General features: G+C 44.8%; 2 protein-coding genes across 4 annotated transcripts in view; both read right to left on the bottom strand.

Moving 5' to 3' along the window:
* OPN3 (opsin 3) overlaps positions 1–9,131 on the bottom strand; it is a 42,087-nt gene extending 32,956 nt beyond the window's left edge. For 2 of the 3 annotated variants that reach the window (XR_002805090.2, XM_023632625.2), the window contains exon 1: positions 8,759–9,131. Coding sequence is in view for 2 of the 3 variants with exons in the window: in XM_023632625.2 (XP_023488393.1) it covers positions 8,759–9,131 (373 nt within the window). In the remaining variant the exon portion in view is untranslated. Of the gene's footprint in view, positions 1–394; positions 5,185–8,758 lie in introns of those variants that run through there. The other variant, XM_070255781.1, reaches the window with a different exon arrangement.
* On the bottom strand, positions 2,887–4,848 carry CHML (CHM like Rab escort protein). The gene is given in 1 exon segment (NM_001256975.1): positions 2,887–4,848. A coding segment is annotated over 1 exon segment (1,962 nt).
* Positions 9,132–14,330: the final 5,199 nt, after the last annotated feature.

The raw sequence follows: 14,330 nt of genomic DNA, 5'->3' as shown, positions 1-14,330 counted from the left end.
TACTGAGATTTTTAAGTCATATTTAGTTAATACTTGGGATTTTTACTTTTTTGTTCTGTTGATGTTGATTTAATAGTTATACTGCTGAACACCAGTTTCATAATCCTGAGTCATAGGAAATAATTATTATTATATGTTGTGTATTTTCTAATATTCTATTTTGAGTTTTGCATCTGATCAGAATGAGACCCTTTTCAAAACGCTTGACTTCTAATATCTAGGCCATTATTTGCCTCAAAATGCGAATATTAGCATGTCATCCTTCATGATAAATAAACAGATATTATTCTTTGACATAGATATTATTCATTTGAAAAAGTTCACCAATGAGGGTACAATTCCAACTCATCAGAAAACTATACTAGTCTATAACATCCCCTAATTTTTTTAATGCTTTTTATTGGTTATAACTTTTCTCATTTCCAATCTGCTGTTTTGCATTCAAGTAAGAAAGTAATATATTCATTTTGTTAGTTTTTAAAACCACCCTTATTTTGGACTGCTCTAACACTCTTCTCCTGTTTCCATCATGTTTGGCTCTACCATCTTTTGCAATTTCTCATTGTTCCTTTTCTCTAGTTTTTATGAATAAGAATATTCATGATACTGAAATTGAAATTGTTTTCAATAGGTCTGGATTACCTTCACTTCCATTTTACTTATCATCTTAAATTCTTTTTCTTTTTATTTCTTTTGTGAGGAAGATTGGCCCTGAGCTAACATCTGTTGCCAATCTTCCTCTTTTTGCTTGAGGAAGATTGTCACTGAACTAACATCCATGCCAGTCTTCCTCTCTTTTATGTGGGATGCCGCCACAGCGTGGCTTGACAAGCGGTGCTAGGTCTGCACCCAGGATCCTAACCTGCGAACCCCCAGCTGTGGAAACACAGCATACGAACGTAACCACTACGCCACCGGGCCAGCCCTCATCTTAAATTCTTTTCCATTTTAATTACTATTTTTTAGATCTATTTCAGGCATTTCAGTTGTTTTGATAGGTTTAAATCTTAGGATCCACCCAATACTACTACTTTGCTATAATGCAAAAAATGTATATAAATATTAATACAAACTCAAGACTTCTCTACTTTTGGTAAGCTGTGAATTACTTCAATCTTTCTTGTTTCATTTTCCTCACATACAGAAGAGCACAAAAGACCATTCAGAGCATATTCTGGCCTAGTAACATCTCTATCCCTTTATGAGATGTTCAGATCAAAAGACAGATTATTAAAAAGCATTATTTTGTTAAAACTTAGCCAAATTCTGCTTCAGTGAGATCAACAGCCCTAAACTATCTTTTTAGTTAATCTCAGTCTTCACACTTCTCTGATTCAGTACGCTGAAAGACCAACGTCTGTCCACTTTGCTTCACCAGCAGCACTACACTGATTCCCCGGGCGCCTCTCCTTCTCCTCCAGAACCTGCACTCTTCTAACAGTTTCTTAGTGGAAAGATTTTGAAATCACGCAAGTCTGGATTCCAGTCTTAGCTCTTCCACATACCAGACTCTGAGCACATTATCAATTCTTTATTTCCTCTGTGAAAATGTATTCAACAATATCTGCCTCGAGGGGTTGTTGAGAAAAACTGTAATGAGTAATTTACACAGTAAATGCTCTATTCCAGAACAAAAACTGCCATTGAAGGGCTCTCTTCCAATAGGATTATCATTCTCCATCTCAGGGGTGGAAACGGCACCAAAAGGGAAGGAAGTTTACCTCTCCCGGCAGCTCCACAGGCTTTCACCACTGCAGTACAACCAGCTTTACAACTTCTAGTGGTTCTGGGAACAAAAAATGTTTCTATCCTCTAGATTCCAGCCAAGAGGCCAAGTGATCATGAAGGCAGTCACCTGGACATGGCAAATCCTCTGAGGCCCCCCTATCGGCTGCATGAGTGTTGCTAACTGGAGGGGCAGATCTGGCCAACAAGGTGGACTACTTCACCCTCAGGAGAAACCTGGGGAAAGAAGGCCTGGGTGGGAAATGCCTCCCTCAGTTCCTCCTTAGGAATTGCAGAACTGCCATTCTGAAGGCCCTTTTCCGGCGGCAATTTTAATTTTTCTTTTGGCCTGAGTTACACGTTAAGTTCTTTTCTTTTAGGCGCCAGAGCAGGGCTCTGCAGAAATTTTCTGAAGTATTAAACCAGAACTAATCTTATCCCCTAGATCTTCGGAATGAGCTTCCCAAGAATGAGCTCTTTAACTACTGAGTGAACTCTCGGACTCTGGAATGCAGAAGACTGTGGTGGCGGCACTGCTCATGGGTTACAAGCATCAAGCAGGAGAATGAAGCTGCAAGATGTACTGTGAACATCAGACCTTCACAAATAAAGGATCAGGCAAAGCTAATCTTTCAACAATTCCAGACAAGTGCACTTTATTGTACTGACACTTGAGTCAGCTGCTGTTGCTCCCACCATGTCTATACGTTTATATTATATACAAAAGACCCACATAATTTACTCTGTGTGTGTGTCACCATTCGGAGGTGGTAGCAATTCTAAGAGCTGCAAAAGTAATTAAAATACTCCTTAGATATTATTGTTACTGTAGACAATAATTAAATCAGAAGACCATTAGCAGATGCAATATTACCTTCCTTTAAGCAGAGCTGCTAACATGGAACCCTCACACATATACCCAGCCCTAAAATAAAGCTAGTCCTGTTTAAGAGGCTGAATCATGGAGCCCATTCTGAAACAGAAAGAAGTCCAAAAACCAATAAATCAGTGACCAATAGGTTAACAAAGCATCCAATGACTGAATGTCTCAAAGACAATTAAGGACAATATTTGCATAGCATTCATCACATAACCACTTCTAATACTCATATTCTGATGCCATGGTGAAAGCCCAAAGTAACTTTTCCAGTTTGCTTTTTTCTAATTTTGAAGGTGGTTCTCATGGTTTTCTAGGTTTTTGCAATCCTCAGAAGATTCTAGTTTGGCAATTATTCTATTAGTGGTTCCAGGAACCTCTGGCTGCTTGTCATCACCGTCAAAGATAATGTCTTCTGGATTAGGAGGTGGAGGGCAGAATTCTTCAGTTGGAAAGATCTCCTGGAAAAGCGTTTGAGCTTGCCTGACTGCGTGCTCATTTCCTAGTCCACAGTCAGGCCCAGAGCAGACATAAACATTGGAAGGTAAGCCATTATAGGAGCTTCTGCTGATTTCTGAGGAATCCCTCATATTAAAATAAAGAGCCCACAAGAGTCTTGGCTTTCTAAGTCCTTCCCTGTCTGTTTCTGTTTCAGCATATGGAATGAATAATTTCCTCACCACTGATTCTAAGTCTTCTCTTGCTGTTTTAGAGGACGAACAGGTCAGATGTACCAGATAAGTGTCTTTCATGCATGTCATCGTTGAAGAACATAGTTCAGTGACCCGAACAGCACACATTCCTGGTTCCGCCGGAGGCACTATCAAAATGGAAATCTGCTGATCTGAATCTGTCTTTAGTACAGACTGATCCGTAATGAGCACTGCCCTGGAGATCTGTTTATACTGCACATTTGAGCACGTGTCCTCAGAAAGGTAACTGTCCTCCACAATAAAATATTTAGCATTTATTCTTTGGCCAAAGTGATCTATGATTGCTTGACATCTTCCGGATTCTTTGTCAACTACAAGGCATTGTATTTTATGGCGAAGACAATAGATTCCACCAAAAACTGCACACATCCTGCAGAAACACTGGGGAACTTCTCCTTGGCCATACAAGGGGAATAAAAAGGGGGTGTTGCCAAATCGGCCAAGACACTGAAGGAAGTTTTTTGTTGCTTTAAGGCCATCTATTGTAGTGCAAGACGACTCTGTCATTGCAATTGAGTGCAGTACAAAATGTTGGAGGTTGGGGGTTAATTTTTTAGTTTTTAAGTACTCTGAAAAAGAGCATTGCATGAAAGCTTGGTATTCCTCAGGATGTTGTTCATAGTCTAAACAAAATGTAAGAAATTTCATTAGCATCCTCTTTTCAACCATGGTGAGTGCTTTGCTGTTAAAGACATCTGCTCTGGAACAAGGCACCTGTTCTACTTTTCCTTCCCGAAATGCAAGAATCCTAGTGACATTTTTAAATTCTGCATAACGACTAACATTTGATTTGATTAAAAGGTCAATTAGCAATCCTTGAGAATATAGTAGCTTTGATACCAAATCAATATTAAACCTCCTGCCTTCTTTAACTATTTGAGAGTAAGTAATCCTATTTCTCTTTGGTTGATCAGTGCTATCTTCCACTATAGGTTTGTTTTCATCTTTAGCTCCATCTGAAACTGCGTGTGTACAAGTTTTATCTCCACGATTATTTTCTTTCGCCAGGGTTTCCTCTACATCTGTGACTTCTGGCGAAATCTCTCCATCGTTTTCTGGAGTGTCTTTGGCAGGCATCTCATGCCTTGTAACGCACAAAGAGGGTGTTTCTTCAGACAAGCATGCTGGAACCAGAGGGTTGGTGAGGGGAGTGGGTGCTACCCAGGAAGGAGTTCTCTGTAGGGCATCAGTCTCTTCAGTATTGTCATCCACATCCTGACTGGCATAACAGAACACTTCTGTGTGCTGAATGGTTTTGTCCTTGCTGCAAAGGGTGATGGCTTCTTCTGTTTCATGGATCAGGTCCTGCCACGCAGCAGAACCTTCTTCCCCAGGGTCACTGTTTTGCTGACACTCCAACCAGGACAGCAATGCTGAAAAGCTGAAACTAGCCCAGTTTCCTCCATAGTAACTTCTTGAATCAAGATGCAAAACCCTCTGACCACTTCTTGAACATGCAGCTGCAAGGATGGATTCAGGCAAACCTGTCCCTATTACAATCACATCAAACTCTGTCGGGAGACTGTCCGCCATCCTGGGAGGTAGAGCATCTGGTGACAGCTGCCAATGAAGGAAATGTGTATGAATCTCAGCTGAGGGCTCAGATGAGGTGTGAATATGCTGTAATGAAACCTCTCCTTGTGATGTTCCAGTTCATCCCAGAAGTATCAAGATTGCAGGTCCTAGCTGTTTAATTCTTACCCTTTTTTAATATTTTTTTCTTATAGGTCAGTAGCATAAAAACACGACAAAGTACATCTAATCACATCTGAGAATACTAAAATGGATGTGTTGTTTTCATTTCTGCATTTCACCTTAGCAGTAAATGTCAAAATGCATCACACATGCATTTCTGACTGGAACTCTCCTCTGAAAGAAGAAAATTCAAGAAAGAATACAATTGTAAACGATTTAGGAGAAAAGTAATTTCATGCAACAGCAATCACAATCCACTGGAGCCTGGCTCGTTAGCAGGACAGAAGCCTCTACCAAAGCAAGTTATTCAGTGCTCTCTCACCTGTTGTCTGATTTCTTGAAAATGAACAATAGAGATATACTCCTCCAAATCAGGCAGTTCAATCATGAAGAATGGAAATAACGTTCCACAAAAATAAAGAAGAATGAACATAATACAATTCTCTAACTTTTGCTTTTAAGAAAATTAATATTTGAATGAAATTATACCGCGCTGTGAGCTTAGCCTATAAGAAATGTGTGGCTCCCCTGTGTTTATGGAAACAGACTACATACTATGTGCACAATATCATGAATAGGAATATTTCTGTGGCCAATACAGTCTGTGGGTGATCCTAGGACAGCTGACTTTCCCATGTCCCACCCACCCTTAGGATCTCACGGTATCAACATGAGACTATTTCAACTGAATTAACCAGTCAGATCATTACAAAAGGATTAATTCAGTAAAACAACTGTCATTTTAAAATACTTAAGTGCATGAAAAAATAGGTCTACTGAAGGGAAAATGTATTTATAACAAATCTTTGTACGAAAATACATATGCACATGTATATTTTTAGGTGTAAGTTAAAAAGGAAAATTCCCGGGTTCATATGTTAAAATATCTTAATATAATAACACCTACTTCTAACATTTGAATGGCATGGCTTGCATTTTGCCGGACTCTGGCTCTATGACCTTGAATCTCTGTCTCCCAAGAGAAAAGTCTATCTCAACACCCTCTGCCAAGCTTAACATGTTGTCTATTCTTGTTTTTGCAGGGGTAGGAGGCAGTAGTGAAGAAAGGCTCTCCTGTTAACCTTGGGCCTAACGCTGGCTATATTCCATGTGCAGAACATTGGTGTGGCACTGGGTGTGGCCAGAGATAGAAAAGCTAAGGGGGAAAAGGCACACTCAGCTGGAAGTCTTTAGGCTAAAGTGCTCCACACAGCATCTGCTAGGGGGCCGTTCTGTCATTCCTCATTGCGCAGGAAGGGTGCGAGTTCTCTGAGCTCTGATTTCCCTAACCATCAAACTTACCAAAATCGAGATCAGTATAAACCAGGCCCACCTAGGCTAAGATGATCAATTATCTTGGACATTTGTAAAACAAGCCATTCAAGAGTAAATTGACTAGTTCACTGAACTGACTGGTCAATTTAAGTGAAATGACAATCTTAATAGTTCTATCTAGTCAAAGCCTCTGCCTCCAGGATATCAGGGAGTCCTTGTTTTCAGCATTCCCTGAGAAATCAAGAATTGAGCACAGGATGAAGCGGCTGCCTGGCCTACTCATATATATATGTAAGTGTCTGAATGGCTTATTCTGCCTTCTTACAGTAGGGTTGCAGAGGATGGAACCCATGGGAGTATATGAAGAAGCGTAACCATAGGATGTGCTTATTCCTGGCTTAGAAGGGAACAGAGCTGAAGGTGGGAGTAAGAGGAGAGGATACAAGCCTAAGTGCTAAAACCAGGCACCTTCTAACTACAGATATCAAAGAAGTCCTCAAAATACTTCATAGCAAGCAGGACAAGACAAAATTAAAGAACATTTAGCTCCACTACCCCATAAAAGAGATAGGGAAACTGATGGCTGGAGAGGTTAAGCGACTGAGAAAGTCCACAAGATGGGTTAGCCAGAGAATTGAGAGTAGGACCCACTCTCATGCCATCAGGCCAGCAGTCTTTCCACCTGACAGGGCAGCCTCTCCAGAAGCCTCTGGAGCAAGCAGCCACTTCTGGCATTTTGTTATTTCCTCCCCTTCAATACTCCATGGTTGGTTCGTTCCTGCTCAGGGGTAACAAAGGGGGAAGCCCCTCCTTTTCATCTCTAACTCCTACCTGGAAGCACAATCCTTGGGATTTACCCCAGGCGAAAAAATTCTTAATCTTTGCTAAGAATTTTTAAGCTCCATCATAGCCCGCAATTGACTTGTCTCCCAGGGCTTAAACAAGTCTCTCAATCGCTTACTCCAGAGTTTCCACCCCTAATTGAAAGGCAGGGATAAAGTCATGGTTGAAAGCACTAAGTAAATGTCCAGAGAAACAGAGCAGTCATCAGGCAAAATACTGTGTGGTGAACGTTTCCGGCAGTCTTAGAAAACCCCTCTGACGGGGACTGGAGCCGAGCAGGGATGACGAAGGAGGGAAAAAGGATGGAAGTGACAGCAGACAGACACAGCAGGGTGGGGGCACAGAGGGAAGCCATGAGGAAGAGGGTGAACCCGGTACTAATAAAGAACTCAATATACCCTTGTTTTCAAACTCCAGGGCATAAGGTCGGGACAGAAACAGAATTTCCCAGCACAGAAAGAGCACTTCTCCTAAATAAGAACTTTCCTGCCTGTACCAAACCCCTCCCACCCATTTTAGGGAGCGTTAATGACGACACTTTAAGCTTGAGCTTGAATCACCTCTTTAAAGCTTAGCCCTGCCTAAAAAAATGCCTGACCAGGTATTTTAAGCTAATATGAAGAGTGTAATCACACAGGTATCTATATCCCCACTACATACACTTACAGACCCCTCCTAAGTTTCAAATCTTTGTACAAATGAAATTTCTGGAGCACACACAAAAAGATAATTTCTTCTCCACGCTGAGAAAACCACAACTTCGATGATACGCTGGGTGGATCATCCTTCAAAATGTCAAGGCTCAGCGAGACTTAAATGTCCCCTAAGGATTAACAGTATCGTTTCAATAACTCTTCAATTAACAATCCAGTTCTACTTTAGTGAAACCTTCTGGCTGCACAGGTAATTATTTGTTCATCTGAGTTGGGATTCCCTGAGCCATGTACAACCTCACCTTAGATTTTGGTGTGCTGGAACCTACAGGGAGGAAAATATAGTAAAAATAGTTTATGGGGCTCATGCCAATTTGCATTCTGAGGACCTGAATGAAAAGATCTCACTTCCCGGGAAGCATGCAAAGGTTTACAACAGCTAATGAGCAACATTTTTTTAAAAAAAATTACACATTGCTACTCTGTTAGGTTTCTATGTTTCATTTTAGGAAAGAAATAGTATATGAATTAAATCTCTTCTCATCACCCTCTCCAACTTTCGCGAGTTAATCACTTTTTCTTGAATCTCTTGACTCTAGGGTCCCTCGTTTCTTCCCACAAAGTGTAAAAGACGTTTCGTGCCCTGTTGAATTCTATGAGGAGGTGAACACAGAGACAGGAGATGAGCTGGAGCTAAAAGGGGAGCTGGGATGCAGCCCGGCTGCGTTAGGGTCGGCGGGGTGAGGAGCTGCAGGGAGGCGGCCGGAGCAGGGAGGGGGGCGCGGCCGGGGGGAAGCAGGGGGCGCGGCCCGGCGGGGAGCAGGGGGGCGCGGCCAGGTGGGGAGCAGAGGGGCGCGGCCGGGGGGGAAGCTGGGGGTCGCGTCCAGCCGGGAGCCGGGGAGCGCGGCCAGGAGGCGGGAGGGCGCGGGCGAGGCAGGGCCCGGAGTGTGCAGAGGAGCGCAGGAGGCCCGACTCACCGCAGAGGCTGCTGCTAAAGCCGTCCCACGCGCAGCCCACGGCGTCCCACACCCAGCCGTTCCGCAGGCAGGACACGAAGGTAAAGGTGACCCCGAAGAGGGCCACCAGCAGGTCGCTGAGGCTGATGTTGACCAGCAGGAGGTGGGTGGGCGTGCGGAGCCGCGGGAACTTGGAGTAGAGGACGAGCACCAGCAGGTTGTTGCCCACGCCCAGCAGCCCGAGGCAGCCGAGCAGCAGCGCCAGGCGCTCGTAGGTGCCCGGGCTGAAGAGCGGCGCGGGGCTCAGCGGCCCCGCCGGCCCCGGGCCCTCAGCGCCCGCCGCCGCGCCGCCCTCCCAGGAGCCCTGGCCGCCGCTGCGGTTCCCCGCGTACATGGCCCGGCCAGGCGCTCAGCCACCCGCCCGGCCCGCGACGCGCTCTGCACTGGGTGGGGCGCGGGCTCGGCCGCCCGCTCGGGCCATTGTGCGCGCGGGCCTGCGCCGCCCGCCCCGCCTCCCCGCCGCCCGCCGCCCGCCGCCCCGCCTCCTCGCGCCGCCCGCCCGCCCCGCCTCCTCGCGCCGCCCGCCCGCCCCGCCTCCCCGCCTCCCCGCCCCGCCGCCCGCCCCGCCTCCTCGCTGCCCCTGACTCCCGGGGCGCCCGCGCTGCCCGACCCTCCCGGTGTGCGCGCTCCCGCCGCTCCCCCAACCCAACCCCTGGCGGTGCTACTGCCTCCCCCAACAGCTCGCCAGGTCCCCCTACCGCTGCCCCATCGAGTGCCCGCGAGCGTGCACGCGCGTTGGGGCGAGCCGGGAGGGTAAGGCTCACTTAAGCCTTCGCTCCCTCCTGAAGGAGCCTGAGCGCCTGCGCCTGCCCTGTGCTGGCTGGAGGGTTGGGTGAGGGACTCCCGCCCTAGGCTTCTCCCCTTACCGGGAAGCTGTAACAACCCTCTGCTAGCCTACAGCGCCACCCTCATCTCGCACGCTTAATGTAAGCCCCGGGCTGGACCCCAAGGCCTGCCAATAGTGTCCTCTGTCCCGCTCTAAGTGGTAGGAGTATCCTGTTACTGAGGTACGCCAAGCCCTTCGCTGGCAGTGACTGTCCAAGCCGTGCCTTCAAGCTTCAACCTAAATCTAGCAGGTATAGAGACGTGGGTGCTTTATTTAGAACAGCACACATTTGCCACGTGGCCGTTTCCCCAGTAGCAATGAATATATAGTACAAGCCAAATATAGATTGTGAACGTGATCACGCTCTGCCAGGGCTCTGTCCCTCTGTCCCTGAAAAGTCCCTAAAAAGGCCCCACAGGAGGACCTGAGCCAGACCTGCAGGCTGTCCTGGGTACTGGTGGCCGGTGTTTGTGGAAGGGCAACTGTTTACCCCTCCCACCTCTGTTCAAAACACCAGTAAAGAATGAGTCGCTGCAATGAATCCCTCTTCCAGATTTCCCTGGAGACAGAATCTGGTAGGCAGGGCGGGGTCAGCTCTCCGCCCTGGTGCATTGAGCAATAGCCGAAGGGCAGAGTGCTCTGCCCTCAAAACCTTGGTTTGTCTTTCACGCTTCCAATCTGGACTTGACATCTCTGAGACTAACCTACCCACTCCTTTAAAAAACTCATTTAATTATATATTTTAGATTTATGCAACCATTTAACAAGTTCTGTATGTTTAATGTCCACCGTGTTTTCAGATAGTGCCTAGTATACAGTAAATGCTCAATAAATATTGGTTGAATGAATGAATAAAGAAGGAATCACTGATGTTTTTTCTGAAGTATTCATTCATTCTTTCTCTCTTGGGGCTGAGTCCCTGCCCTCATAAAGCTCAAATTCTAGTGGTTTTGGGAGAGCAGATGATAAATAAGTACAAGCAGAGGGTGTCAGTTGCTGATAAGTGCCATAAAGAAGGATCAGGCAGAGAAAGGGTGTGCGGGAGGGAAGGCAGAGGATGCTATTTTGTACACGGTGGTCATGGACAGCATCACCGAGGACTGCAGGCATAGGACACATGTCCTGGGGTGGTTGTACCAATATCACTGGAGCAGAATGAGAATGAAGAAGTGAGGGCAGAGAGATGGGTGAGCAGTGACTGGCCAGATCATGCAGAAGCTTGGCTATTTTAGCAAAAGACCTTTGGCTTTTCCTCTATCAGAGTAAAGCCCAGCGCAACACCTATGCGAGAGGAATCCTAACAGTAAGGAAATAAAGGAATAAGAGGCTTTGAGCAAATTTTTAAGAATTTTGATAGAGTTATTTTTACAATACTATGAACTGTTAAGGATATTTATTATACTTGACAGAAACAGGCACTGATACCACAATATGATTTATTTTCCCAATAATGTGTGTTTCTGTTCATCTTCAGAATTACGTAATGATAGGATGATAGCAACATATCACAACTTAAACAGGAAATGCAGTCTTGGCATAAGGATAGACACATAGACCAATGGAATAGAAGACAGAGTCAAGATACAAACCGTCACACAGATGGTCAGTTGATTTTCAACAAGAGTGCCAAAACCATTCAATGGGGAAAGGACAGTCTTTTCAACAAATGGAGCTGGGAAAACTGGAATTCCACATGCAGAAGAACAAGATTGGACTCTTATTTTTACACCTTATAGAAAAATTAATGCAAAAAAGATCAAAGTTTGGGACTGGCCCTGTGGCAGAGTGGTTAAGTTCACCCGCTCTTCTTTGGTGGCCCAGGGTTTCACCAGTTCGGATCCTTGGCACGGACATGGCATCGCTCATCGCTGAGGAGGTGTCCCACATACCACAACTGGAAGAACTCACAACTAAAATATACAACAATGTGGCCGGGAGATTTGGGGAGAAAAAGCAGGAAAAAAAAGAAGATTGGCAACAATTGTTAGCTCAGGTGCCAATCTTTAAAAAAAAAAAAATCAGAGCTAAACTTAAGCACTAAAACTATAGAACTCTTAGAAGAAAACATAGGGGAAAATCTTCATGACCCTGAATTTGGTAGTGATTTCTTAGATATGACACCAAAGGCATAGACAATAAAAATGAAAACGGATAGGGGCTGGCCCGGTGGCGTAGCAGTTAAGTACGCACATTCCGTTTCTCAGTGGCCCGGGGTTCACCGGTTCGGATCCTGGGTGCAGACATGGCACCGCTTGGCATGCCATGCTGTGGCAGGCGTCCCACTATAAAGCAGAGGAAGATGGGCATGGATGTTAGCTCAGGGCCAGTCTTCCTCAGCAAAAAGTGGAGGACTGGCAGCAGTTAGCTCAGGGCTAATCTTCCTCAAAAAAAAAATAATAATAAATAAAAATGGATAAATTGGACTTCATCAAAATTAAATTAAAAATTTTTGTGGATCAAAGGACACTTTCATGAGAATGAAAAGTGAAAGACAACACATAGAATAAATGAAAATATTTGCAAACCGTGTATCTGATAAAGGACTAATATCCAAAATATATAAAGAACTACTACAACTCAACAATAACAACAAAAAAACCCAAACAACCCAATTCAAAAATGGGCAAAGGACTTGAATAGACATTTCTACAAAGATACACAAATGGCCAATAAGCAAATGAAAAGATGCCCAACATCATTAGTCATTAGGGAAATGCGAATCAAAACCACAATGAAATACCACTTCATACCTACCAGGATTATCAAAAGATAAAAACAGAAACAAAAAATGAAAAATAAGTGTTGGCAAGAATCTGGAGAAATTAGAACCCTGGTGTACTGCTGGCAGGAATGTAAAATGGCGCAGCCACTATGGAAACAGTTTGGCAGTTCCTCAAAAAGTTAAACACAGAATTATCATTTGACCCAGTAATTCTGCTCTTAGGTATATACTCAAAGGAATTGAAAACAGGAACTGGAACAGGTATTTGTACACCAATGTTCAGAGCAGCGTTATTTATAATAACCAAAAGGTGGGAATAACCCAAATGTCCGTCCACAGATAAATGGATGAGCAAAATGTTTTGTACACATACAGCAGAATGTTCTTCAGTCATAGAAAGGAATGAAGGACTGATACACGCTACAACATGGCTGAGCCTTGAAAACATTATGCTAAGTGAAATAAGCCAGACACAAAAGGACAAATATTATATGATCCCAGTTATAGGAGGGACCTAGAATAAGCAAACTCATGGAGATAGAAAGTAGAATAGCCCTTACCAGGAGCTGGGGGGAGGGAAGAACGGGGAGTTTGTGGTTAATGGGTACAGAGCTTCAGCTGGGGTGATGCAAAAGTTCTGGAGATGGATAGTGGCGATGGGCGCACAACACTGTGAATGTACTTACTGTCACTGAATTGTACACTTAAAATGGTTAAGATGGTAAATTTTATGTTATGTATATTTTACCACAGTAAAAAAGCATATGCAAATTGTGCCTGTGTCTCAATCTCTCAGAGTAGAAGTCAACAGATGTGGCCAGTTTGTTGAGCAAGCTGGACTCACTATGGTGCAAGCAAAACGTAACTACAGTCTCTCCCCTACTCATTTCAAATGTCTCCTTTCCACCTGTTCTTTACTGTCCCTCGATGACATTTTCTTGGGTCCCAAAGCCTGTCTGGTCACTTTTGATTAATATAAGCTCCAGAAGATTGTAATATTGAAATGCTAAAACTCATGGAAAACTCACTTGTCTACCCTCCAAAATAGAGCCTACTTCAGGCCTGGAGAACTTCCATGGGGGAGATGTGGAGGCGGCAACAAGTTTAGCTTCTCCCATTTCCTTGATCCCCTACCTTTATATGCTGCTCTGGGATTTTGAGGAAAAATCTTCCTTGATTGGTAAAGTTGTCATCTGGTGTTGGTGCTCTCTGATTGCCCCAGATTTTAAATGCTGTGTTTTTCTGCTGAAGGGTGATTTGTTGCTTCTCTAGAGGACCTGAGGTCACTGGAGATCTTTCTCCCACAGCTCGCTTGACAGGGCAGTGCCTCTGTCCGCTGGCTGCTTAGGTCGCCCTGACAGACCCTGGTAGGGTCCTCTAGACCTGCAGATGTCTTCTCCAGCAGGGTCCCTCCCAAGATGACCTGGTTTGGCTCCTCTGCTCATAGTCTGGCCTCTTGGCCCTCTGCAAATACGTATGCATCCTTGCCCCACCAAGTTCTGGGTATGGCCTGCTATGGAGAACTGGCCAGCACCGTCTCGCCCCTTCAGTCCCCACAGAGTGGAAACAAGTGGGGAAAAGTCATGACCCCTTGACTACTCTGAGAATTCTTTGTAAGGAGGTGCTCATTAAGTGTCTCCTCAACATCCTAATGAACCTGCCTTCTCCCAAGTAGTTTGAAGGTGAGAACAGGCAGAACTGGTTTCCCAGTGCCGACACACATCCTCCTGCCTGGGCTGTGCAGCACTGCCCTTTAACATGGGGAGAGTGTTCAGGTCAGTCACATTGTGGAGCCTCACCCAAGACAGAAGGAAGTCCATTTCAATATCTTCCTACACTGGAGCATTAAAACATCACAATCCTATATTCCACAAAGTCCTTGTAAAGTATAAGGGGTGATAAGGGAGAATGGAGACAGGTTGTATCTGCCATCCTTGCTTGGCAGCACTGATAACCACCAGCCTCCTGTGCCTTGCATTAGCAGC

Source organism: Equus caballus, chromosome 30, assembly GCF_041296265.1.
Source record: "Equus caballus isolate H_3958 breed thoroughbred chromosome 30, TB-T2T, whole genome shotgun sequence".
In the NCBI taxonomy this organism is placed as follows: domain Eukaryota; kingdom Metazoa; phylum Chordata; class Mammalia; order Perissodactyla; family Equidae; genus Equus; species Equus caballus.
The sequence above is the reverse complement of the archived record's forward strand: the minus strand, read 5'-3'. Positions and strand labels throughout refer to the sequence as shown.